Raw genomic sequence first — 27,843 nt, 5'->3', positions numbered from 1 at the left:
CAAACCAAACCAACAACAAAAAACCCAGCTGTTTTTCTAGTCCCAGAATTCCAGTTTGGCCTCCTTGGAGCATCTATTCGGGAACAGGCATATGTAAACTTCCAACCCAAGACTCTGCTTCTGTTGTTGCTGCTGGGATCGTTGGGCTTCTGTGTTCTAACGACTCTTTTAAAATTCCATTAAAAATGCAATTTCATTTAGACGTATGTTTTCACATTTAGTTTTTATAGCATTTCTTTTCTCTCCCGACTCTATCAGTGATAGATATTAACTGTAAGATGTGGTATATATGGAAGAGCAAAAGAAAACAGGAAAACATAACTTGTAGTCTAATCACTAAGAGATAAATACTACTGACTTGGTCTTTTTGCTCTTATTCTTCCTCCTTATGTACATATATATTTACCTAAAATACAGACTTGCTATCTCATTGTATATGTTACTTAATGCAACAAAATTCTTTTTGCATGTTTGCCAGGAGCCAGACACTATGCTATGCCTTAGATATAGCTTTGTTTACTGTTTTTTAAAATTGTCACTTAATGTTATATAACAAATATTTCTCCAAGTCTTTAAAAATTATTTGAAATGACATTTTTAATAGCTGCATAATATCCCATCATTTTGATGTGCCATATTTTATCCCTGAGATTGGACAGTTGAGAAGCTTTTGCTTTTTCTGTAATAATCAACACTCCAATAAACACCCTGAACATAAATCTTTGTGCTCATCTCTGATCATTTCCGTATGGTAATTTTCCACAAGAATTATGGGGATAAATAATATGAAAATAGCCCTAGCTCAGTGCTCTAGCTATGCTGTAGGGTGCTTTTCAGCTGCTACCTTCGTCTTATTCTTTCTTTGTCTTTAAAGTGACTTGATTGCCTTAAAATGATTCTAAAATTCACATAGCGTTAGAGAAACCTAAAGTATACTTTAGAAAAGAGTCTATATTCCCAAAGATACTTATACTGTCTCAAAGGTGCTATAGTTTCCCAAAGACACATACACATATAATATCTTAAAGTTGTTGTATGTGCCTTTTTAAAAAGAGAAAGACTTCTAAGCTTGTTTACTTAAAAGGTCTCATAAATCAGATCATTAAAAGTGTGAGAATTGCCTTGTTTATGTAAACATGCAGTTGGTTTAAACTGGCTGTATAAATTGGTCAGACTGTGTGAACCAGTCTTCAAGAGCTTAGCAGTGTACAGTCCAATTCCATTATTTGCTCAATAATAGTTTTCTGCTTAGGCTCAGTGTATGAGGCTGATAATTGTGGCATGATAAGACTGCACAGTGCTCAAGTGTATAATAAGCAATGCTTAGCTGGAAGAGAGAAAATATCAGTGCTCTGCTAATGAGATGTTCTTTATATCATCTAATGAGTTGGTTTTATTTTAGGTAAGGCTAAATGTGTTTAATGTGTTTAATAGACATCTTGAAATAACATGTGCTGAAATCAATTAGAAAAAAAAATCAAAAAAATTCCAAGTGGGCTCTCTGGAGTAATCACCTCACAGATATTGTTTTGGTTCATCTTAGGAAAACCAGAAAACTGGTTGGAAGATGATACACTGAAACCTGATCCATGCCAAAAATAACATTGTCTATATTATACAGACTTACTTTATAGATTACTTGTATAACAAGATGCATAATGCTCTCCTTTGGGAGCCTCTTCCTTCAGTCTAACCTTATTTGGGTGATACACCAGGCTGTGTTAGAGGGGTCACAGCTCACTGGGTGGCTAGATTTTTAAGCCCCTATATATGTGAGGCAGAAATCTTGTAGAGTCAAAATTCCTCTTGGAAATTCCTTAGGAAAGTGCCACTGTGGAGGCCTGTACACTATCCCTTGTGGAGGCCAATACAGCTACTTTGGCCTGCAGAGTTTGTGCTGCATTGCTGTTTCTTTGAGCACCAAATAAGAAGTTGGCTTGCATTTAGGGGCCAACTTGTATGAAAAATATGTTTCTTTAAACACTAGAATCCCACTCTGCTCTGTGAGACGTTCACACTGTGAAAAGCCTTCTGGAATGAGATGCAGAAGAAGCTGTGGGGTCGTGTTTCCTTTTTTCTCTCTCACTGTGGGCATGTGATCATTGAGTTCCTGATTGAAGGGTGTGTTTGTGTGTGTGTGTGTGTGTGTGTGTGTGTGTGTGTCCACCTCCCTTCCTTGTGGGTGTTAATTGAATTCTTTGGAGCAGAAACATGTCTGACATGATACCACTGCAGTTGCTGTGATGCAGAATTTTTACTCATGTACAAGTTCTTCTGTGAGACCCTGCCATAACCTTTTTGGATAACACTCTCTGTAAATGTAACCTGGAAGAGGCAGGGTGAACAAATGTGTTATTTTGAATGAATGTGAATGAGTCATGAGCAGAGACTTGTTGAGAGCCTACCATGTGCTAGGAGTTAGGGATGTAGTGGCGACCACAGTGACTGAATCCCTGCCCTTCTGGAACTTACTGTCTTGATAGATCCCTGAGAATCTGCCTTTGTCTAGGTGACAATGGACTGGCTAGATAACCATTAAATATATAGGGGCTCAAATATTTAGTGCAGAAACATGTTGGGTTCTTGAATAGGGACCGTGTGATACAAGTGGTTTCTTTGAGAATGATCTAAGCTCACATACCTACTGGCTCATAAAAGCCAGTTTCAGAGGCCAGATGACTTTCTTTGTGTTTGGCGCCAGTGTGTTCCACGGGATCCCTATCTGCCTGGTTGCAGACTCTTGGCTCTAGTACTGCCTGATCTCTGGCACACTCTGATTCACCAGAAGTCCCTCCTCATTCCAAGTCCTCAGATTCAGAAATTGCAGCTCTGCAATATCTCCTCTCCTTCCCCCAAAGTGGTGGGGTGGGGTGTGTATGTGTGTTTGTGTGTGTGAGAGAGAGAGAGAGAGAGAGGTGGGGGGGCAGACTCAATTAAGGGAATTCCCATGTATGAGAGCTTACTTTTGATTACTAGTCCTTATCACCAGAGTGTTTTTGGTCACAAACCTGAAGAGGGCAAAGTGAATGGAGTCCCAAGATGTTGTGTTCCTTTGGCTCTGTTGGTCTGGATCTGTCCACCACCTTTCTTAGGGCTTCTCTGTGCTGTGTCGTCTCCCACTTGCTGTCCCCCACTATTCCTCTTCTCTGAGTTATGGTTTATAACCTGCTGCATCTCATAGTGAATACCTGGAACCTCCAGGTTGGGAAAAGAAGGAGTATCTCATGGTGCGTGGGCAGCAGGACAATGTGGCCCTGACTTGGCCCAGGATTCTTGTACCCCTCGAGGTGGTGCACCTGAGAAATGCCAGGGTCTGCATCACTCATGGGATTAGCGTGATTTCACAGATAGTTAATTTTTTTAAGTTAGTCTACTAAAGACATTATTTTCCATTGAAACGAACATGGATGTCTTAAGGCAGCGCTAGACTGCAAAATTCATGTGAATGTTAAGTTAATTTTTCAGGCAGGCATGCAGGGAAAGAAGTTCACTCCTGTCTTCTGTTACAGGTACCGCCTTCTGTTACATGTACTTTGGTGGAAGAGGTTAAAGGCCTAGTTGATCCAGGCTCCTTGGCTAAGTTATTGGAATCTTCTGGAGAATGGGGATAGTTGGAGGATACACTGGGATATACCGAAAACACTGAGTGTGTGTTAGTTGCCCTCTCTTCCTGCTCCCCATTTCTCCACATTGTCCCTGGGTTGTTGCTCACCCTGGAGGTCTCCTGCTCCCTGTGTCACTGCTTCTGTGACAGGAACTATGGCTGCCCAGGCCACGTGTGCTGGTGATGTTCCTCCTGGGTGTCCTAGGACCTGCCCAAAAGACAGACCCTGTAATCTCCCAGAATATTGAGGGTGCAGGACCAAGGAGTCCTTGGAGAGCAGCTACAGCCTGGGTCATGGCATGGGAGTGAGTGGGATATGCTTAGAGAAGGGGCAAGGGGTCCTCCTGGCCCACTGCCCTCTCTTGGCATGCGGGTGCACAGTGGAGTCCACACTCTGTGAGGGAGTGTATGATCCCCAGGTAAACCCCACTGATGGAGCAGGAGAGGACTAGCTTCTAGGCACCCCCTCTCCTATACCACCAAACAGAGCACACCTGCCCTGGATGCCTCTGCCCCATCAAAAGTGACAGGAGGCCATTTGCCCCTCCAGCTTCTCATTCACTGTGCTCAATTTCTGTTTCTGACCTCCTTTGAAGCTGCCTCTCTCCCCAAGGAAGGAATGATATTTGAGCCAAAGGACGCTGACACATGCAATTCCAGTCCACAACCCTCGGCCCCCTAATCTCTCCAAGGCGAGATGTTCCAACAGGTGGGAGTGATCCTTCTCTCTTAAGGCCTGCCTTGCAAGAGGACAATTTGCTTTCTTCCCAATCTCTGGATGAAGGTGGTAGAGTCAGACAGGCATTGGCCTTAAGGAACATTTATTTCTGAGTGTACCAAGTGTGTCTTTGATGCTTTCCCAGAGGAGCCAGCTCAGTGTAATGGGAATAGAACAAGCTTTGGAGTCAGAGAAATCTTGGTCTGGATGGGGCATCACTAGCTTTGTAACATCAGTCAGGTTACTTACATTACTGTGTCTTGGTTTTCTCATCTGTAAATGGAAGATGTTAATTGTAACTCACTGTTGGGGTGAGGAGGAAGCAATATAATGTATGAAAGGTGCTTGGCATACAGTAGTAGCTCAATAAGTGCTCCTCAATACATCTCCAAGCCCAGCATTGGATTCAGGACAGTCCTTCTTGGAAGGCCTCAACACATTTGTTTTCTTTCTTTGTCTCCCTTCGGAACACCCAACTTCTTCTTGCTGCTGCTCTTTTTTTAGGAGTTGAGAAAAAAACAACCTAAGTAAACATTCTCCACTACGGTGTGACTGAAAAATAGTCTCTTCACTCACTCAGAGGTGATTTCAACAGGGAAACTTTAACTCAAAGGAATTTCTGTACATAAGAGACGTCTCTTAGGTAGTAGGAGTGGATTCCTGTGGTCTCTGAGTGGTTCCTGGCTTTGCCCATATTCCCCTAAGTGAGACGTCCAAGTATGGGGTCCCCAGCAGTCCTCAACTTCTCGCTGCAGTCATGTCTTCACTCCCCGTCAGCTAAACCCTCATCCTGATTCTCTGTTCCCCTGACTCACAAGATAATCTTGTGCTATGCGCTGAGACAACATGCTTATCTGTCCATCTTAGAGAACTTAGAAGCAATGTGTTTTAGCTTTTCATGACAATTTTCCATATACTATTCTAGTTCTTAGAGGAAAGTGAAGTAATTAAATGAAAGACCAATCAACCAACATTCAATTCTTGTTGAAATTAAAAGTTAACTGATGATATAACTGGTGGATCATTCAGATTTCTCCCAAACTAGAATGACAAATGGGCCAGCTGTTATTGATTGGTAATGATTTCTTGGAGTACTTGAGTGCTGAGAGTCTGAGGTTGTGCCTATTGAAGATGGTAAAGAGTATCATGCTTGATTAGTGATGTCTGCTAGAGGCGTAGGAAAGGAAGTGGCAGCCTCAACTACATATTTGTCAGGACTTTCTCCAGCTCCCATCCCATCATTTCTCTGTTCGTTTGCTCTCCCACTTGAGAGCAGTTGGGGAATTGAAAGTGTTTTCAAAACAGGTTTACTCTGGTAAATGATTTAGCAGGGCCGAAGCAGGATGCCAACTAAAACTTGTTTTCCATGGCTATCTATAGATTTTATATTTATCCTATTCTTGGTGTTCTCATAATTAAGAGTTGCTGTGAAGTCATAGTTTTTTATCTTATGGCCCATAAACAGCATCAGGATGTCGTCCATTTGAAGAAACTACTTGGAACGTCTTGCCTTTTCATCTCTGAAGAGCCATAAGTGTGTGAACTGTAGGCAAGGAAATGAATTGCATTCATGAATCACTTGAGCAGCACAAAGCAAAGCATAGAGCTGCCTCTAATAGTCTTGCCTGTTTTATCCCCTTTGTCTTTATTCTAAATGCCTATTTTCGAGATAGCCTAATGGATGAATCACACTATGTTCTAAGAGAGGCAGACAAACAGCCTAGAGAAAATGGGGCACTTACATGGGATTTCAGTTATTCTTCTCCAAGGTTACCATTAGAACCCATGCGAAAGCAATAAAGAGAAAGCTTTTCTTGAAAAATAAGATACCTGTCGTGTGGCATGGCTTACCTCTCTTACTGGGAACTGAACCTGTCTGGATATTGGAAGTTGAAGGGCTAATTGTTCTTTCTAGAAGTTTTGCTTATCTCACATTCTTCCCTTAAGGTGGGAGGAGAGGTGAGTGGATCATCAGATAAATCCTTCTGAGAACTAAGGGGAAGCTACCAGCCCTGCCTCTGGCCTCCACTTTGTTCTTACACTGTTGGGGCGTGGGGGGGGTTGTCACATGATAACAAGCACTCTCCGCTAGGGCACTTATGGGCAGGCTGAGGTCACACTTTGGTTTTGAGAGTGTTCTGTGGAGTTACTTAGAAGATGTCTAAAATACTTAATAAATCTCAGACCTGTCTTGGAGTATCTACAGTAACATATTTAGAAAGTTTGAGGAAAGTGATTTTTTTAAAGTTCATCAATACTATCTAACACTACGGGAAAACCAACGGCCCAATAATAGCAACAAGAGTCCTTGTCACCACTTGGCATTGCCTCTTCTTTCCTGGCTGTACAATTTATAGAAGGGGGAGGAAGACTTTAGAATTTTAGTTTTAGGAATCCAATACAGTTTTTAAAAGCTGGTTGTGTTGGAAGCTGGCTTGTAAGAACTCGTATGTGTCTTCCTCATTTCTGTTTTTGAGTTGCGAAATGTTAAGGTTGGGATTATTCAACCCATATGGGGCATGATTTCCTTCTTTCTATAACATTTTTGGGCAAGCAGATTTTGACTCTGTGCTGCCAATCTGGGATGTGTGCTCCCTTTTCCTGGTGGACTGGGGAAAGGTCTATCACAAACTCATGAAAGAGCACCATGGCAAAGAAAGAAACGAGAAGAGGGTCTTTCAGATCAGCGGTGAGCTGGCATTGTTAAGAGTAGTGTTTTGGGCTGGGCACGGTGGCTCATGCCTGTAATTCTAGTGCTTTGGGAGACTGAGGGAGGCGGATCACCTGAGGTCAGGAGTTCAAGACCAGTCTGGCCAACATGGTGAAACCCTGTCTCTACTAAAATATACAAAAATTAGCTGGGCGTGGTGGTGAGCACCTGTAATCCCAGCTACTTGGGAGACTGAGGCAGGAGAATCACTTGAACCAGGGAAACAGAGGTTGCAGTGAGCCAAAATTGGGCCACTGCACTCCAGCCTGGGTGACAAGAGTGAAACTCTGTCTGGGGAAAAAAAAAAAAAAAAAAAGCAGTGTTTCAAGTGAAAAACAGAAAGGGAAGGGAACATGTTCGTTTCCTAATATATGTTTTTCTTTGCTGGTCTTTGAGATGCCAGAATGCTAAAAAATCAGAGAGGTCATCTGAGAGTTCACAAAAAATAAAAATCACCTCTAAAAGAGAAGCAGCTTAATGTGCCATCCACAGGCACAGCTGTTTAATCGAGGGTGATTATTACACTGGGATGGACTGAAAGAATTTAAAGAATGTTGTCGCTGTGATTTAAACAACGAGGACTCTGCTAAGAATGTCCTCGCCTCATTGGTGAACTGGGTCTGCGACCTGATTGAAGTTATTGAAGAAATTGATAGCACAGTTTTCAGACACCTGCCCCCTTCCTTCCATGTCATGATTTTCCAGTTGCTTGTTCTGTGGCCAGCTTTGGGGTAGATCCAAACTTGCTTCCCCCGGCACCTAGCAACAATCTCAAATGCCACAAGAAGAGTTTTTATTTAATTTAGTGCAAGGCCACATTTAGTAAGTTTTTGATAATGTTTCTAATTTATTAGCTTAAAATCTTATCCCCATTTTAATTAAAATGTAGGTAAATTTTTCTTACTTTCCTTGAATGAAATACACTGAGAGCAGATAGTCTGATTGACACTGTCACACATGAACATCAGGGGTGTAATTCTGAAGTGTACTGGCCTTTTGATAACTCTTTAGATTTATCTTTTGTGACTCCTATGCTTTATGATTCTTTGAGAATTGATGATGGAGGAGCCAGCCCTGTACCTCCTTTCCTTGCTATGTTATTATTGATAACATAATCAACCAATATGCTTTTTGTTTGTTTGTTCGTTTGTTTTAAGACTGAGGAATCTTGCTCTGTTGCTCATGCTGGAGTGCAATGGTGGGATCTTGGCTCACCACAGTCTCTGCCTCCAGGGTTCAAGCAATTCTCCTGCCTCAGCCTCCTGAGTAGCTGGCATTACAGGTGTGCACCACCATGCCCAGCTAATTTTTGTATTTTTAATAGAGATGATGTTTCACTATATTGGTCAGGCTGGTCTTAAACTCCTGATCTCAGGTGATCTGCCCACCTCTGCCTCCCAAAGTGCTGGGATTACAGGCATGAGCCACCACACCTGGCTTTATTTAATACTTTTGAAAATACTTCCGTAAACATCTTTTGCCTAGCAGAGGGCTGACAATGTGAGTTTCATGGCAGCAGGGACTATGTTTGCTTTTACCCATGCTTTTATGTCCAGCCTAGGCAGAATGGCCAGCACATAACAAAAGCTCTGTAATATTATTTACTGAAAGAATGAGTGATTGAATGAAAAAACGTAATCTCTATGCTACACAGCTTCTATCTTGCCACCACTTTTGTGTGGCTTGTCATCCCCTCTTAGCTGAATGACTGCCATAGCCTCCCATGTGTACCCTCTGCCAATCCATTCTCCACTCTGCAGCCTCTCTGATCGACTAAATGTGAATCTGCATATGTCGTCCCCTTCTGTTCAGTCTTAACTGGCTTCCTGTTTCTCTGAGGTTAGTAACAAAGTCTTAGTGTGACCAGCCCTGTTTTACAGTTTCACTCCTTGCATCCCACACTCCAACCTCTGAACTGCTCATATTTCCCCACACGTGGTAGGCTTAGGCTCCCTCTGATCTTTGGGTCTCTGTAGATGTAGCACCTTCACCCTAGAGTCTCTTTTTCCCAGCTTAGCTGTCATCTCCTCTCTGAAGACTTCCCTGATGGTACCAGGTTGGATTGGGTGTCCCTCCCATATGACCCTGTTGCCCCCACCATGATATCAGTGTTTACTTTTCCTCTTCCTCTCTAGATTTCCAAAGCTTCTTGAGCCTGGGGACTGTATCTTGATCACTGTGGAACCCCTGCCACCTAATACATTGCCTGGCTCACCAAGGGCACTTGGAGATATGTTTGTTGAATGGGTAAGAAGAGGACAATGTGACGTACCTGAACTAGCATGGGATCTGGAGCTGGAAAGATCTTCCCAGTGACTGGCAGTGACCTTGGGCCATCCTCAAACTCCCCAAGCCCCAGTTTCTCTCTCAGGGAAATGGGGTGGAGGACATCACTTCACAACTCGCCAGTTGTTGTGAAAAATACAGTGAGATGACATAAGGAAACCAGTTAGCACAGAGCCTACTCCGTAATGCGCTCCGGTACATTGTTCTTCCTTTCCTCGATCCCTCCTTCCTTCTTACTGGCCAGATGGGTAAAATCATGGATCAGAATACTAGAATTCCTGTGTTACAGTCAAAGATTAAGTGGTTTTAAATCATCTAGAACCAGAAATACACTTTGACCCGGCAATCCCAATACTGGGTATATGCCCAAAGGAGTTGCTTTTTAAAAATACACACTCCAGGACCTTACTCTGTGGTTCCGGGACATGGTCCAGGAATTTGTATGCTTTGTTTCAAGTTTCTGATGCTCAGTCACAATGAGGAGCCTTTGACCTAGTCCAACTTCTGACCCAAAGCAGGAATCCTGCTTATGTAGCCTTTGCTAGAGTACATCAGGGGTGGGCAGCTTGCTGCATTTTGAAGCTGTTTCTTGCTGGACAGCTGCTTTAATAGAGACTTCTCCCTTATAGACTGTGCCCCGTTCTGCTTCTCTGATGACAACCAGCCTTTAGATTGGATTTGGCCTTCTAGAGACACATGAATTAACCCACACCATCTTCCACATAGTCATTTTTCAGATACTTGATGTTGCTAGTACTATATCCCTTGAAAGGTTTTTCTTTTCCAGGCTAAACATTCCTGTTCTTATAAACTAGAATTTGCTAACTGGCGCCTGTGGGCTACATCCGGTCCACAGATGTGTTTTGTTTGGCCTGTTATGTTTGAAAAATATTGAATAAGTTGCCAACATTTAAAAATCAGGGCATTTCACTGAAATGTCTGGAGCTCTGGAGTCTCTTGAAAACTCAAAAGACCTGGAGCCACAATTTCAGCTTTGGACAGGGCATAAATTCTCCAGATTGTTGCAGCCTCCCCCACCTGTCTAGCTGCCCACCTGAATCATTATGTCACGTGTTTTTAGAGCCTTCATTATTCTCATTATCTTTTCCTAGCTGTGATCCAAAGTGTCAATGGTCCCATCTTTAAAGAAAATTTTTATGTTTACAAAAATGATAGTTAATAATTTAATAATAAACAATATTATATAAAATTTTGGAAATTACAAAAAAAGACAGAAAATGCATCTGCCAATAATCCTGTTTAGCATTTTTATAAATTTTCTTCTAGTTCTTGTTTTTCTGTGCATATTTATGTACTATGAAGCTGAGATCAAACTGTAGTTTCATAGACTGCTTTCTTTCCCACATTTTTCACATCTCATTAAACTTTCTCGAAAGGTCAACATTAACAAGTCAAATATTCTGTTTTATGTATTGTAATTTTTTTTGTTTTTTTTATTCTGGCAAATACAGATAACATGATATTTACCATTTTAACCATTTAAAAAGTCCATTTACAGTGTTGTGCAGCCATTATTACTAATTCCAAAACATTTTCACCACCCCAAAAGAAACTCTGTATCCATGAAGCAGTTGCTTCCCATTCCCTCCTGCTCCCGATCCCTGGTAACCACTAATCGGCTTTCTGTCTCTGTGGATTTGCCTAGTGTGGCTCTTTCATATAAATGGATTCATACAGCATGTGGCCTTTTGTGTTTGGCATCTTGCAGTTAGCATAGTGTTTCCAATCTTCATCCATGTTGTAACATCTATCACTATACTCTGCTCCTTTTTATGGCTGAGTAATATTTTACTCTATGGCTGTACCACATTTGGTTTATCCATTCAACAGTTGATGCCAGTTGGTGGACATTTGGCTTGTTTCCACCTTTTGACTATTGTGAATCGTACTGCTGTGGACATTTATGTACAAGTTTTTGCTTCAACACCTATTTTCAGATCTTTGGGATATACACATAGCAGTGGAATTTCTGGTATATATGGTAATTCTAGTTTAATTTATTGAGGAACTACCAAGCTAAATAGCTAATTAAATTCCACAGCAGCTGCACTGCTTTACATTCCAATCAACAATGCTCTAAGTTCTTCACATTCTCACCAACACTATTTTCTGGGTTTTGTTTTGTTTTGTTTTAGCCATCTAGTGTGTGTGAAACGGTATCTCACACACACCAGAAATGGTAAAATAGTCCTTACAGATTTATATTCTCTAAAGACTGATGTTAAGCGTCTTTTTATGTGCTTTTTGGCCATTTGTATATCTTTTTTGGTTTTATATAATTTGCTTAATAATTTCGCTAGCTTTAACATTGGTTCTGTTTTAATTTTTTCTGTCACAAATAGTATTGCTATGAACATCTTTATTAAAAAATTGTCTGTATATCTCATTATTTCTATAGGACGGCTTCCCTGAAGAGGGGTTATGGGGTCAAAGGTGTAGGATTTCTAAGGTGTTGATATGAAGAATCAGATTCAGTGCTGCATGTACGTTGAAGCTGGAGGAGTTACCTGAAGAGCCTTTCAAGAGTTTGTGCTAGGATTTGCATCCTTAACACTACATCAGGTTTATTGGGGTGGGACCTAGTTTCCCAGGGGATTTTGGTATGCAAGCCAGCCAAAAAACATCAGCCAAATTTCTTCTGCATCCATTTAGTCTTAAAAAAAAAAAAAAAAAAAAAAAAAAAAAAAAAAAAAAAAGCCAGACGTGGTGGCTCACACCTATAATTCCAGCACTTTAGGAGGCTGAGGTGGGTGGATCACTTGAACCCAGGAATCCAAGGCCAGCCTGGCCAACATGGTGAAACTCCCTCTCTACCAAAGTTTTTTAAAAATTAGCTGGGTGTGGTGGTGCACACCTGTAATCCAAGCTACTTGAGAGGTTGATGGGGGAGGATCATCTAACCCCAGGGAGGTCGAGGTTGCAGTGAACTGTGATTATACCACTGCCCTCTAGCCTGGGGGACAGAGCAAGACCCTGTCTCAAAAAAAAAAAAAAAAAAAAAAAAGGTGTAAGATCTGCAAGAAATTGTCCACTGCTCTGACCAGTTCTGAGCAGCTTGGTCCTGCTATTTCCCCTGCTGTGCACAACATGCTTGGTCATCTTGCTGTTCTGGCAGAGTGAGATTATAGTCACCTAGACCACCCCTCATTGTTTTTTTTCCATGTAAAATCTCATCTTTTCCCTTCGTGTTCTTGGAGGAGTTGATCATTTTGGACCTATCTTTTTTGGTAAGAAAACAGAGGTTCCTGTCCGATCTGTGTCTTGCCTCCATTATATAACACCTACTGATCAAAGGTAGACCAGGACTCCTGGCTCATCAAATAATTTATTTCTACTCCCCTCGGTGGCCTCGTTTCATCATTTTTGATTGGTCATGATTAAAGAAGCAAAAAGTTGCCGCACAGTGCCAAATGTACCAAGTACTCTAAAAGCGAACAAGCCTCGGCGTGCCTGGGCAGGCCGCTGCCGTCACAGGCCACCTGCCTTTCGCCAAGTCCACTTCTATCCCTGGGTGGAGGAGGGGCAGCCAAAAGTTCCCCTTTGTCAGGACAGTCAACCATGATCTCAAAAGAACTGTGGTCATATTGTGCATTTTAAACCCTTGGAATGTTACATGGTGACGAGGTAATAATGGCTATGAATGTTCTTACAATTGGGAGCTGAACATTGGGTAAGGACACAAAGATGGAACAGTAAACAGTGAGAATCCTAAAAGGGGGGAGGGTGGGAGGAGGGCAACTACCCATGGGGCACTATTTTCTCTACTTGGGTGACAGGATCATTAGAAGCCCAAACTCTAGCGTCACACAATATACCTGTGTAACAAACCTGCATATGTATCCCCTGCGTCTAAAATAAGAACACAAAATGCAAAAACAAAAATATAAACACAACGGCTCTGAGTTTTGACATTAGATGTACAGTGCAGATTCCAAAATCTAGATTTAACATGCAAAGACACTAACAGGGTCTCCACATCCTTCAGAGTCAATGCCTGGAGGATTGTTGGTGAGGAGAGGGGGGTGTGCAGTTACTCAGAAAGGAACCAACTTCAGTGATGTCAGTTGGGCCACAGGAGGCCAAAGGACCCTACCTCCCTGACACTGTGTCTCAGACCTCAGTTGCCTTTGTGGTTGCCTAGCACCACAGAGGTCACGGGCATTCAAAATTCTGCTAAATGAGAACACACAGCAAATAAGGTTTTATTTAAACTCAGTAATGCACTCTCCTTATTAAAAACTGAATAACTCACTCCCTTATTTTCTGTAATATGACTGTCAAGATTAGGTCTTCACACGTGCCCTTCACATGAGCATTCCGGAAGTATATCTTGTTTTACTAATGTTTAAAAAACATGCTGCAAGCTAATTTTAAACTGGGAGAGGTAGTGAAAAAGACAGAATCATAGATTTCTGTGTGGCGCCTCTCTGTTAAAAATGACACATGCCTTTTAAATCTCTAGTCTTTGAGATTAAAGGCACATTAATTTACCCATGCCGAATTCATTTTCAGAACTTTCTCATAGAGCTACTTATATTCAGTCTCAAGGCATAATATATATCAGGACATACACTAAACTTTCAAATTATATTTAGCAATTGATAAAGTTTAAAACTTGTCATTAAATATTTTCATTTAAATGGATTTGGAGAATTTGCAAACATCGTTGCAACATAGAGTGAAAGCCCAACACTGTAGTGACTATCGATGTCAACATTTTAACAAAGGTTTTAATTATCAAAGGAAGTGAGTGAGGCCTTTTTTGTTGCTAAATTCCAGTCACTTCATTATTGCATTCTTTCGTGTTATTCATATTATTTTCCAGATGGGCAGGAACAGCTTAAGTGACTACTGTTGTTTGAAGGGCACAACAAACGTTGTATGTGTTTTCGCAGGAGGTGGGGTAGGGCATAAGAAGGACTGGGAGGGAAGAGATTTGGAGGTATTTTCAAGCTGGCGCTGTCTGGAAGTAGCGCATTTTAAATCAATGTTAGTGTGATGTTCTGTGGTAGCCAAGCTTGGGATTTTTTTTATATCGTTAAGCAGAGGCTGGGGGATGGGGGTGGGGGTGGGAGGAGTATGAGAAGAGGGTGTTTAGAAATGCTGTATCTTGGAGGAGGGACTGCTTATTGTCACTCTCCTGAACATATACATGTCTAAAGTCAGTGCTGTGCCTTGGCTCATTTGTCATTCTCAAATACATTTTTTTCCTCCCTCAATCTAAACCATGTTCAGGCCTTGTTCAAGTCCTGCCTCCTCCAGAGACATCACTCTGACTTCTTAGCCTTTCCTGCCTCCTCGTTGGTGAATCAGAGGAGGTTCCTAGAATATTATGGCTAAAGGGACCTCCAGATTATCTTTCCAGTCTGTCATTGTGCAGAAGGACAACTTGGCATCCATTTACATGAGGCCTGCAGAACATGGTTCAGTACTGTCTTACAGTTTAATTGTTTTGTGTGGGTTAGGCTTATTTCTCCAACTATATTTGGCACTCTTTTAGGAAAGGACTATGTCACACATTTCTTTTGTATATTTTATAAAAATAGCATATTGTAGGTACTCAGAAAATGCCTTTGGCTCTGGTAGCTTTCTCTGCGCAATGTGGATAGGTACTGGTAGAAGCTTGTTTGTTGTGGTACAAACTAGAAACAACCCAAATGCCCATTTAAAGGGGAATAATTGAATATGTTATGGTATATCCATACAATGGAATCGTATTATATATAGTTATCGAGAGAAAGGATTTAATCCTATAGCTGTTGATCTGGGGGATGTCCTCAGTACATTAGTATTCTTGCAAATTGTAAGAGAGGGGAATAAGCCAGGCATGGTAGTATGCGTCTGTAATCCAGACTACTTGGATTGCAGGTTCTTAGGTGGGAGGATCGCTCGAGCCCAAGAGCTTGAGACCAGCCTGGGCAACATAGTGAGACCCCATCTCAAAAAAAAAAAAAAGTGGGGAGGAAACAGTAAAATCCCATTTTGTGGTAATAAACAATGATAATCTCATATATTCGTATCTGTACCTACCAACAAGAACATGGGCTATTCACATTTTTGGTAGGAAAGCATTAAGTTTTTTCTTTATCTGTTTTTATATTGCTGTAACAGGAAAACTACTAAGATTAAAACCCAGCAAACATAAGACAAAGATAAAATGCATAAGGGTTTTGATGCATTAGAAGGTGTTTTCCTTGGTACTTCCTATTTTTCAAACTTTTTGTGGATAAAAAAATAAATTTTATCCCTGACTAAATTTTAGTGTGGAAATAAAGAAATAAAGATAGCATGTACTTGGCTTAGGTACACTTGTTTTGTTCTTTCAGCTCGTTATGTAAAGATACATTTTTTTTTTCTTTCTCATGACATAAAGATAAGCTTTCTTCTTACCAACACCTAAACTGTGAAGGCGGCACCCAAGCCAAAAGCCTTGAGGCTGTTGTTTCTGTGGTGGAGTGGGGAGAGAAGTAGCAGGTTGTGTAGATGCAGGATGCTAACTGACTTTAGAACTTCCGGTCTCAGAGCTAACCAGAGCACGGTAAGCCACTAGAGAGAAGGAGCATGCGCAGGTGGACGAGCAAAAAAAGCCAACGCTGCAGAACTTCCGGTGCTCCTCCACCCATGTCGGGCTGGCGCTGCTCCAGAGCCCTGTGTCCTGTGGAGGAAGTTGGTGAGAATCTTTTTGAATGTAGGCAGCCATGCTTGAGGAGGCTAGCTCTCGCTACATGAAACGTAGAGACAGATTTACATTTTATTTTATTTTTTTATTTTTCAAGATGGAGTCTTGCTCTGTGGCCCAAGGCTGGAATGCAGTGGCACGATCTCGGCTCACTGCAACCTCTACCTCCCGGGCTCAAGCAATTCACCTGCCTCAACCTCCCTAGTAGCTGGGATTACAGGGGGCACGTCACCACCCCTGGCTAATTTTTTGTATTTTTAGTAGAGACGGGGTTTCAGCATGTTGGCAAGGCTGGTCTCGAACTCCTGACCTCAGGTGATCCACCTGCCTTGGGCCTCCAAAGTGCTGAGATTACACGTGTGAGCCACCACACCTGGCCAGATTTACCTTTTAGATTAACATCTTACCACCAGACGAATGCTTCCCCTAACAACTGAGCAGTTCTCCATCCCCAGAGCCCCGTGGGCAGAGTATTGTTGCAGTTTTTTAACTTGTTATAACACTCCAGTCTTTTCCTCCAGGTCATCATACAATCCATTTCCAGAGTGACTGTTCTAAAGCAGAAATCTTAGGTCACTCCCCTGCTCAAAAACCACCCACAGCTCCCCCCAGTTCTACAGAAGAGAGCTCAAATTTCTTAGCTTGCATTCAAGACCTTCCATGATAGGATCTCTGTCTACTGCTAAGGTTACCTCACTTCTCCCCTTCTCCAGTCAAATGAAACTGTTCCCTGTGCACATTCAGGATTCCCAGCTTCTGCTCACAGCCTTCTGAAAGAGAGGAAGGGACAGTCCCTTACCATTCCGTCCATCTCTACCTGTTTAAATCCTCCCCAGTCTTCAAGATTCATTTCAGAGGCTGCATCTTTCAGGAGGCCAGCTACAATTTCTCTCCCTTCTCCATGCACTTCTCCTGTGGTACATGCCTTACATTCTGGCTGTGTGTATTTGTATACTTCATGTTACACCTTGGTAACCCCATCAAGGGAGAGACTGACTCTGACATTCCAGTGTCTGAATTTCTCTTTCTTTTCTTTCTCTCTCTCTCTCTCCCTTTTTTTTCTTTTTTTTTTTTTTTTTTTTTTTTTTTTTTTTTTTTTTTTTTTTTTTTGAGACAGGATTTCATTCTGTCACCCAGACTGGAGTGTAGTGGTACAAGCACGGCTCACTGCAGCCTCAGTTTCCTGGGTTCACTTGATTCTCCCACCTCAGCCTCCCAAGTAGCTGGGACTACAGGTGTGTGCCACCATGCCCAGCTAATTTTTGCATTTTTAGTGGAGATGGGGTTTCACCATATTCTCTAGGCTGGTCTTGAAACCTGGCCTCAAGTGATCTGCCTGCCTTGGCCTCCCAAAGTGCTGAGATTACAGGTGTGAGCCACTAAGCCTGTCCTCCAGTGTCTCAATTTTTTATGCTCAGTAAATGTCTTACACTTAATACATCTTTGTTGAATGTGGTTATCTGAAATGTACCGTATTAATTTTTAGAAAACATATCTTTCATCTCCTGTTGGAGGGGGTAATGTGTAAAGAAATAAAGAAGTTATGAACTGGGTTGGTTTCTCTGCAAGGAAATATGATATGACTGTACTTTTTTTTTTTTTGAATAATTTCCCATTTTATATTATCAAATGTTTTTCAGTCTGTTGGGCTCCTCTCTCTTCCTGCTGCCTTATCATTTCCCTTTGACATCCATCACTGAATGTCCTTGCCATGATTTTGGATGGGGAAATGAGAAGATGCTTCCTGGAAGACCACACTGAGGGGATTCTCTAATAGATTTTCATTACATGTGACTTTTCTGGCTTGGGAGGGAATAGGGGACCCTGCAGTCATCTCAGGCAGAAACTAATTCAGGTCCTGGTCAACCCACTGCCTTAAATTTGAAAATGGTTGCTATAACAAGATGACTTAGGAAAAAAAATTGAGGAAGGCCAGAACAGCCAGGGCCAGGAAGGTGACTCAGTTTTGTACATGTCCCTAGTCCCTCACCTGTGGACAGGTGGTGAGAGTTGAACTGCTTGCTAACTTTCCAAGAATGCACGTGGAATTCAAAGAAAAGATCAGTAGAAAGGAAGGAGAGGGTTTAAAGGAAAATTGTCATGGGCTTCGGAAAGACCTGATTGTGTAAAAATTGCTTGCTTGTGTTTGGAAAGAACCCAGGTGCTAACAGATTTCAGACAAACCCAATCTGGAGTTTCCTGAATCGTGAATGATTTAATGTGACTGAGTTAATCCATATATCTTGTGTACAGTAGTTCCAGCCTCCTCAAGTATAGCAAGAAATTGCCACCTTTCTGAGAATACCTTTCATTTCTACATGCTGATTTTGTTGTTGTTTTTAATGGACACTTGAATTCTTTATTTGGCTTCTGATATGTGAGATTCTCAAAAATTAAAATTATTCAAGACCACAAAGAAATAATTCTGTAGTTACGGATCATTTTCTGCTGTTTTTAAAATAAGGAATACTTTTTATTGTTACCTTTTTTATGATAACTGATGCACATACCAGGTAGTCATAAAAAGTTGTGTTTTCCGATGCACCCTAAAACTGAACCGCTTTCTCTATTTTAACAGACAAATAAATTACACTGAATATACCCACAACACTGAAAATCATCTTCTGGCCATTTTTCTTTTTTCCCCACAAAGACCACTAAAGTGGTTTATATTGATTAACGTTAAATCCACCTCTCATATTTGCAACTACATGAACTCAATATGTAATAAGATACAGTTATACAAAGAACGTTACCCAAGCCAAGATAAGAAATAAAACCTCTATACCAATTTTTCAAAACAGGAAACTGTTGCAGAAGTATATATAGTTGTTCTTTTTGTTTCACTAAAATTACATGGATTTAAATATTCTGTATGAACTAACGTCCTGGATCCATTGTCCTTTTGCCCAAATTAGCTTTCTTTAAGAGTTAACTCCCCAACACAATTTAATTATCTTAGCTAAAGTTTAGGTTTGATCTCCAGCCATTTGAAACTAGACAGAGTGAAAAAAGCTGTGGGTAGTTGGCAACAGATCCTGATAGAAATATGGCACTTGGCAAAGGCTGTCTGCCTTGTTTTGATTTGCCTTTCTCTTCATGGATGTGGCCTATTTTTGAAATGTTATGATTTAAATTCAGCGATCAAGTGACAAGTCTGACAAAACAGAGCTGACATCTGCAGAGGTTCTGTGGGGGGGGAAATGGAAGTGTTCCAGAACTAAAGGAAGTAACCTCGATTTCACCTGGAAACATTAGTGTTTTGGAGGCAAGGGATTTGGGCTATATATAAAGAGTGAAGGAAAGTTGCCAAGATGCTGGGCCAAAATTGCATCCAGGAATAGAGCAGACATCAAAGAACTGAAAACTGTATCTGTTGTTTCCACCATATCCCTGTAAGTAGCACCTGGGGAGACTGTGAGTAAAAAAAAAGGTGGAAGAGTTATTTCCTGTGATGGCTTGGATTGTAGCAACAGCCTTGTCCCTAACTCCAATCTCTCCTTTTCCAATACTCAGTGTACACTTTGGCCAGATTAAATGTTTGGGAAAACTCTATTCCTTCCTCCTGCTCAAGACCCCCATTACTGTTTGTCCATAAGATTAGGTTAAGGTTGGGTACAGTGGCTCAAGCCTGTAATCCCAGCTCTTTGAGAGGCTGAGGCAGAAGAATTGCTTGAGGCTAGGAGTTCAAGACCAGCCTGGGCAACATAGCGAGACCCTGTCTCTACAAAAAATATTAAAAATTCGCCAAATATAACAGTGGCATGTGCCTGTAGTCTGAACTACTTGGGAAGCTGAGGCGGGAGCACTGTTTGAGCCCAAGAGTTTGAGGTGGTATTGAGCTATGATCATACCAAAAAGATTAGGTTAAAACTCCTTATGCTGATGTGGTGCTCCCCCCATCCAGTTTTTAATTTTTCTAACTTCATCTTCTGTTATTTTCCAACAGGAAAGATTTATTCTCTAATCCCCAGTCTCATCCTTCAAAATTCTGCTTAGTGCCTATTCTTTATCTTTATAACTCAGACCCATGCTGAGCCCCCCAACTTTGAAAGACTGTAGCCCTTTTTTTCCTCTCTTTTGGTAAGATTATTTTATTGTTAGCTATTTTGTTGCAACGCAGTATATCTAGAAACATACATATATATATATATATATATATATATAAATATATATATACACACACACACACACACACACACACACACACACACACACACACATGCATTTTGTGAGAGAAAGAATGTATCTCATATATGGCAGCTTTTTCCTTAGTGTATAATAGTTCTCCGTAGGAGGTATGTTGAAACTGAAGCTGAATTCTGAACATGAATCATGTATATTATATTACATGTGAGAGAAAGTACTGAGCTGGGAGAATCAGGAAAACTAAGCTCTAGTCTAAACTTTGTCACTAATAGGCACATCGTTAGACTTTGTCACAGCTCCAAACAGGGAATTCATTTCCTTTATGTTCATCAGGAGATCACAAAAGAAAGGTGTAATTACATGTGTTTATGATAACCTTAAGTAGTAAAATTACAATTTCAAGTCCCATCAAGAAGACATGAATATATGCAGGTACCTTTTGATTAGTCAACAAGAAATGATATATTAGTGAGTTATTGACATCGTAGATTAGGCTTCTGAGTACAGAGAGACTGAGTGACATTTTCGAGGTTGCTCAGTGTAACAAAGGCCAAGTCATGCTCAGTTTAATTTTCGCTCTCTTGCCTGTAAAAACTTCCCTCCCAGTATCATGGGCCCCTCTCCTTTAGAGGCGGTATTGAGTGTGTTATAATCCTAACTCAATTTATTTTCTCTGTAATTTTTTAGGAAATCTTTCAAGATCCCTTATTTTTTCTTTTGTAGAATGCACATCAATGTACTTGTCTATGAAGGTTTTTGAGCTTGTTAACTCATGATAAACAATCATCACTATTTTAATTGAGTGCACACCAGGCATCTGGCCCCATACTGGGGATGTTGCATGTATTATGCTATTTCTTAAACACATCTGTAAAATGTCTATTGTAACCCCATTTTAGAGATGAGAAAACTGAAATGGAAATGGCTTGGATTTAATTGTAGGTCAGTCTGATACCGCAGCATTAACCTTTCTACTATGGAAAAAAGGAGGTCAATAAAAATCAGCATTGCCTCCAGATTTCAATTTAACTGATACTGTTATTTCATCATTTCCTTTTGCCTAACTTTTTGTGTGTCACTAGTAACAAAGTTGAATTTCATTTTACTTTGGATTGGCGATTGTGTAAGGGTGATAACTACTGGTATTAAAGAGCAGAGAAACAGCCAAATAGAATCTCAGGGAAGGAAGGAGCAACAAAGGATTAAATGTTCCAAAAATTGGGTAATTGGGGTAGTTGGTAACTACTGAGTAACAATTTCATAGTCAGTACCCATGTGTTATTTTCATTGGGAAAATATTAGATAATAAATTAATTTTCTCCATTTTCTAATTAGTTTTTTTTTTATAATGTTGAGTATAGAGTTAACAAATATGCTACTTAGAGGGAGCATATGACTCTTACATGGAATTTTATGTTTTTTTTTCTGTTTGTAATAGTAATGGAAAATATTATGTATATTTACTCTGCAGCATAGCCTGTAGGAGACATTTTCAGACATGCAGTCCTGCCTCACTCCCTGATTTTTTTAAAATATGTATTTATGAGGACTTGATATATTTTTGTATTGTTCTTACAGTACTTAAGAGGAACAGATTTTGATTATATGATCATCATTACCTTTCTGTGATGGAGTGAACTTCTCAAGTAAAGGATGATCTATATTCAGGAAGAACTCAATGAAATTCTTTCAGCAGATCACACAGTAGGACCCACATGAATCGAGCTAGCAAGTTTTGTTCATTAAATCTAGTGACTTGAACAAATTTTTATTATCCTTCTGAAAAAATGCAAGCACTGCCTCCTACAAAAAGCAGTTGTTACCTAACGAAGTGCTTCAGCTTGTTCGTATAAGTTGATGGTTTCATATGGCCAGATTATTGCTGCATCACTATCAGCTACTAATAACACACTCCCATCTTACTTTAATGACATATGTACTCAGAATGCTCAAGGAGGGACAGATTTTTTTTTCCTTCTTGGCTATTGATTAATTCTCAACACCCATTTCTCATGGGAACGCAAAATGTTTTTCTTTTGAACTTGGAGTCTTTATTTTTCCAATCTAATTATAAAAAGACAAGCTACATGCCATGATCTGGAATGAAGTGCTGGAGCACCCCTGGATGCTGCTTGAGTGTATTACTGTTGACTGTAGTTACTGATGCTCAGAGACAGCCTCTGTCACTCTGCCTATCTTCCAACACCAATTCATTAGTACCGAGCATGTAGCTCTGACAAAGGGAAAGTGAAGTGCACTAGACAGTGGTTTTAGCAAAAATCAAAATGGTGGTTTCATTTCATTTTAGGAGATTTTGCAGGATGTAGGAGGACATTGATAATTTCATAGCCAGATGGAGTGAATACTCTAAACTAGATTGGCTCTCTGTAGAACCCATGATGGGCTTCATTCTTAAATGGGGGCTGTGTCTGATGACATCAGTAGTGCATTTTTTAATTGAAATTGACATAATAATTGAATTGGATTTTACAGATGATGAAATGATACCTTAGGTTTTAGATAGCTCTATTCTTATTTTCTAAACACCTGAACCCTCAGGGATCAATAGGAATTTTTTGTGTTTGGTGGGTTTTTGTTTTGTTTTGTTTTCGTATGTGCATAGTGTGTGTGTTTATTTATGACTAAGAACTCTTTCAGAAGCTTGAGTTCTTTTATTTCTTTAATAAAGTGGATTTTTCAGCTACTTTACTTTCTTAATTACACACCCTGAACCTTTGCTTTTTCTCTCAGGTAACAAATTACCATCTTACTCCCCCTAGTGGAATTTTAACTCTACTTCAAAGTTTGAGAGTAACTATTCCTAGTACATATTTGATTTAGCATTTTATTTCTGGAAGTCTGGTATTTTTCCAGTTTGTTTTCAGGGTGAGAATAAAAACAGAATATCTTACTGGGTGTGCTGATAGGGGATGTGGGTAGAGAAAGTGGCTTCCAGCTGATTAGGTTTCAGTTCCCAGGGTTAGCAAGGTCAGCTGCAAAATTTATAATGGCTGCCAAGATCAAGGGGCCTTCTGCTCCACACTTCTATCTTAGAGGGGTCAAGTGTCATCATCTAGAAGGCAGCCGTCAACACTCCTGGAAAGGTCGTAGGGGGCCAGTTGTTGGTGATGTTGAAGGCAAGGACAGGTCCCATGTGAACAACAAATCCCACTTGTGCCTTTGGTAAATTTGGCCCAGGAAGTGTCCTTCTGTCTTCTGAATCTACCAGAGAAACTGCACCAATATCCATGGCACTGACAATCATTTTGCAGCTGCTAAGCATGCTAAGAAAATTCTAGCAATTGAAGCTGAAAACACTGCATACCTCTCTTAATTTAAATTTCTTTAGGGGATGATGATCAATGATTTCATGGTATCTGAATCTCCTTTTTTCCTACCACTATTTGTTTTTCTCAATTTTGACCCTTGTTACAATGTTGTATTTATTCAGCTCTGTACCTTACTGTACACAAAGCACTCCTGTTATATGTACTAGTGCTAAAATGTGTGAAACTTGAAAAACAAATATCTATATGTGCCAAGGCTTAGGACTGTGCTCTTGGGCAGGTAGGACTTTGCTTCTAAATTAAGGCAAAAACTGCCAAGGTTATAATGGTTGCCAAATTAATGAACAACAGAGTATGTGTCCTTGATATTTATGAGCAAGAATACTGTAATTAGAATTTTCTCTGTCTTAAGAATCATGTAACAGAGGTGGTATTTAGATATATCTTTTTCCCAATATTTTTTCTTAGAGTAAATGTTTACCTGGGGAAAAATAGAACAGCAGGATCACATTAAAATTCCAACAAAAGGGAATGCCAGGGTGCTCTCTGGGCATGTTTTTGGTAGTGTGGAGAGAGAGAAAAAAGAAGCAGTCATAATTTAAAAAAATGTATATTACTTGCTCAAAAGTCATGGTAGTTTAGTTCAATAATTATATCCATACAAACACACAGCTTCAGTTGAAGCAAAACATGTTATCTGTGAAGTTCTAGCTTGAAATCCCATGATATTTAGATTCATAACTGTGAAGGCAATGTCACAGTAGCCACATGGCACAGCTGAGGCTAGAGATGTCCATATAGCAAGGCTTTGGGATGTGGACAGCTGCTTTTCTTTTCCTTGGGGCATAGAAGGGGTTTGTATACAAATCAACATGTATCTCTATGCACACATGCATGAGTGTAGATAGGTATGCGTATGTACCTGGGAGCATATATATGCATATATGTGACTTCAGAATTGGAAGAGTTATAATGATAGCTCAGTCTCTTCTTCCTAATGGCTCTTGGGAACTCTGTGCATTGACAATTCTCTATAAAGTAGCTTGTAGCAGCATTAGTCTAAGAGGCACCACTTCCTGCAGAGGGACTGTGCTGGCGTCCTTCTGTGGAAGCTTTGTTGGGGTGCCTGTTCTTGGGAACATTCCAGCGGTAGCTTGGAATGCTTGCCTTTCTTCAGAAGTGTGAGGACTGAGTGAATGCAACAGAATGTTTGTATGTATTCTGTGCACTTGAGACAGGGAGACTTTGCTCACCTTACTGTGTTCCCTTAAAGTGACTAAGCAGTGGTACATTAACTAATGGATTGGGTTTGTTCCTTGGAATCTTAACTGTGCAGCTGTTGATTGACCACTCCTGATTTAACACGAAAATCTTGTCAGATACAGTCTCTACTTATCGTTCTCTGGTTGTGGAGGTTTGTTGTTTGTTTTCTCTTAAAGTCCAAAAAGGCAGAAATGCACACATGAACATTTGGCCATGAGCACAGCAGATGGAGAATTATGGAGCAGATAAACAAGATTCAGTATTTTTTTGTTGAAACTCTGAATTTTTGTCTGACTCTGTGTCTTGTGTGAAATGCAGTTCTCGCCATGGGGCAGATGTAACCCGAATGGAGACTTGGTTAACAGGTAGTTAGGGGGAGTGTGGAAGGATCTGCTGTCTTTAGGCAGAGAAAGTAGCTAAGACTGAACTATCAGTAAACTTGTATTCTTTTCAAGACTTCTTTCCTGCTACTTAATTGTTGGAAAGTTCAGAAACTATCCATATACCTTGTCAAGAAGCAGGATTGACAGGGTATTTTGGGGAAAGAAAAGGGGATACTTAATGTTCATTTGCTGGGAATTTTTATGGTAGAGGAGAAACCCATGGACAAAATCCTGGCATATTGAAATATCCATTCTGCAATTTGACATTTTTACATAGTGTTTCCTCAAGGAATCTTACTCTGTCTTACTGATAGTACTTATATTGGTCCCCCAAACTAGCAATAAATAGCAACACAACCTGTAAGAAAGCTAACAGGAGGACACAAAGAGAAAAGAGCATTTATAGGGAAAATGACAACTCAGATTCCCAACAGCAGATCACAGGGAGAGATCAAAGTATGTGATGCTAGTGATTTCACCTGAGGCCGGTGTTTGCCACCATTTCCTAAGAATTGATGAGTACTTGTTAAAGTCTAGATCTGCAGGTCCCCACCCTAGATCTACTAAATCCTCAGGAAAGGGATCTGGGACTATTGTTTTAATAGGCATCTCTCGTGATTCTCATGGTCAGACACATTGGGGAAACTGCTGTCATCTAATTGACTCCTAGGACTAATGTATTTTTAGAAGTTTGAGTGTGTGTGTGTGTGTGTGTGTGTGTGTGTGTGTGTGTGTGTAATTACCAAGGATTTTAGGGTTAAAATAAAATTATCAACTACTGCATATTGTCATTGCGAAACATTTCTTAATGAAAACATCTATGTAGGGTTGTCTGGTTACAGGAGATTTTCTCATGCACTTTCTCATTTGATCCTAATAACAATTGCATGAGGAGGTCAGGCAGCGATGATCGTGCCCACCCCCAAGTAACACGTGGACATGGATTTTGTATGTGGCTGGCAAGTGTGAGACTGACTTCGAATAGGATCCTTTACCATACGGGCAAGCCCAACATCAGCCCCAAAGCCTGTCACTGTTCCTCTTTTACTCCATACTCTGGCCACTAGGTTGATGGTTATGTTTCTAACATATCAGGTTCTTTGCCCATCCACACCTTTGCACACCTGTGCTCCCTCTGTTTGCCTGGAATGCCTTCCTTCCCGGTCAGCAACTCATACTTATTCATTAAGGTGCCTTCCTTAAGTTTTTTTGGATACACCCTTGTTTTCACCCAACTTCTTACCCAAGCAGAGCTAGCTGTTCTTTCAGCTGTGTTTCCATCACACAATATAGATCCTTCTACTGCATGTTGGGGTCTTGTTTAAGGTAGATGAATTCAATAATAAGAGTTTGGTAACACCCCCCTCTTCTTCCCTAACCTGCCATCGTGCCACTTACTTTTAATAAGCAGCAGATGGAATCATGCTTAAGACAGTGCTTGTGGCCTAAAGCTATGGGAGGCATTTGGGAATGATGTCAAGGGTTTTCCAAATATTGACACAAAAGTGTTCCAATGGCCAGAAACATGGCCATTAGCATCCTCTAGGAAAGGAATTATTTGAGGACACCAAGGAACGTTGTTTAATAAGAAGTGGAGGAGCCATAGGGAACTGTCTTAGTTTGCCTAGACTGCTATAACAAAGTACTATGGACTGGGTGGCTTAAACAACAGAAATTTTTTTTCTCCCAGTTCTGGAGGCTGGAAGTCCAAGATCAGGGTTAGTTTCTGGTGAGGCCTCTTTTCCTGGCTTACAGACAGCCACCTTCTCATTGTGTCTTCACATGGCCTTTCCTCCTGTGTGAGAGAGAAGAAAGAGAGAGAGAACAGGAACTCTTGGTGTCTCTTCAGGGCCGCACCTTATGACCTCATTTAATCTGAATTTTCTCCTTAAAGGTCCTATCTCCAAATACAGCCACATTGATGGTTAGGACTTGCAACAGATGCATTTTTGTCTGCCAGCTGATAATGGTTGAATAAACTTTTAAGGAGCAAATCTTCTTACCATCTGTATCTTTATGTGATCAGATATATTAGTTTTAGTTCTGATTCCCATTCTCTTGTGTTTGCAGCCACCACTGGTCCAGGCAATCTTCAGCGGTGATCCAGAGGAGATCCGGATGCTTATCCACAAAACTGAAGATGTGAATACTCTGGTAAGAGATGCTATGGTTTTGCCACTCAGGCCCTATTAGCCCGGAGCAGGAAAGAGCTTGTACCTTTTATGTACCATAGACTTTTGGTATCTGGTGAAGGCTCCAGACTATTTCTCAGGACACTGTTCTTAAACCCTCTGCACAAAATAAAATATTTAGGGTTATACTGGAAATCAGTTATTGAAATACAGCTATCCAAATATTAAAAATCTAATTCATGATTTGGAAATCTATGTGCTTTTAAAAAGCAACACATTTAGGCTGGGCACAGTGGCTCATGTCTGTAATCCCAGAATTTTGGGAGACTGAGGTGGGCAGATTACTTGAGCCCAGGAGTTTGAGACCAGCCTGGGCAACATGATGAAACCCTGTCTCTACAAAAAAATAGAAAAATTAGCTGGCTGTGGTGGTGCATACCTGTAATCCCAGCTACTGGGGAGGCAGAGGTGAGCCCAGGAGTTCAAGGCTGCAGTGAACTTTGATCACACCACTGCACTCCAGCCTGGATGACAGTAAGACCCTGTCCCCCCCAAAAAAACCCAAAAAACAAAAAACCCTACCATGTTTAAATAACTAGGTACCACAGAAG

The 27,843-nt window shown here is 40.7% G+C and overlaps 1 protein-coding gene across 6 annotated transcripts in view; it reads left to right on the top strand.

The window, feature by feature from the left end:
- Positions 1–27,843, top strand: part of ANKRD44 (ankyrin repeat domain 44) — a 334,866-nt gene that overhangs the window by 96,624 nt on the left and 210,399 nt on the right. For 5 of the 6 annotated variants that reach the window (XM_017538761.2, XM_017538760.2, XM_037742095.1 and 2 more), the window contains exon 2: positions 27,171–27,254. In XM_017538761.2, coding sequence (XP_017394250.1) covers positions 27,171–27,254 — 84 coding nt within the window. Of the gene's footprint in view, positions 1–8,471; positions 9,280–27,170; positions 27,255–27,843 lie in introns of those variants that run through there. The other variant, XM_037742094.1, reaches the window with a different exon arrangement.

The sequence above is a fragment of the Cebus imitator genome, unplaced genomic scaffold, assembly GCF_001604975.1.
Source record: "Cebus imitator isolate Cc_AM_T3 unplaced genomic scaffold, Cebus_imitator-1.0 Scaffold113, whole genome shotgun sequence".
Lineage (NCBI taxonomy): Eukaryota > Metazoa > Chordata > Mammalia > Primates > Cebidae > Cebus > Cebus imitator.
This window is presented reverse-complemented; position numbering and strand designations above follow the sequence as displayed.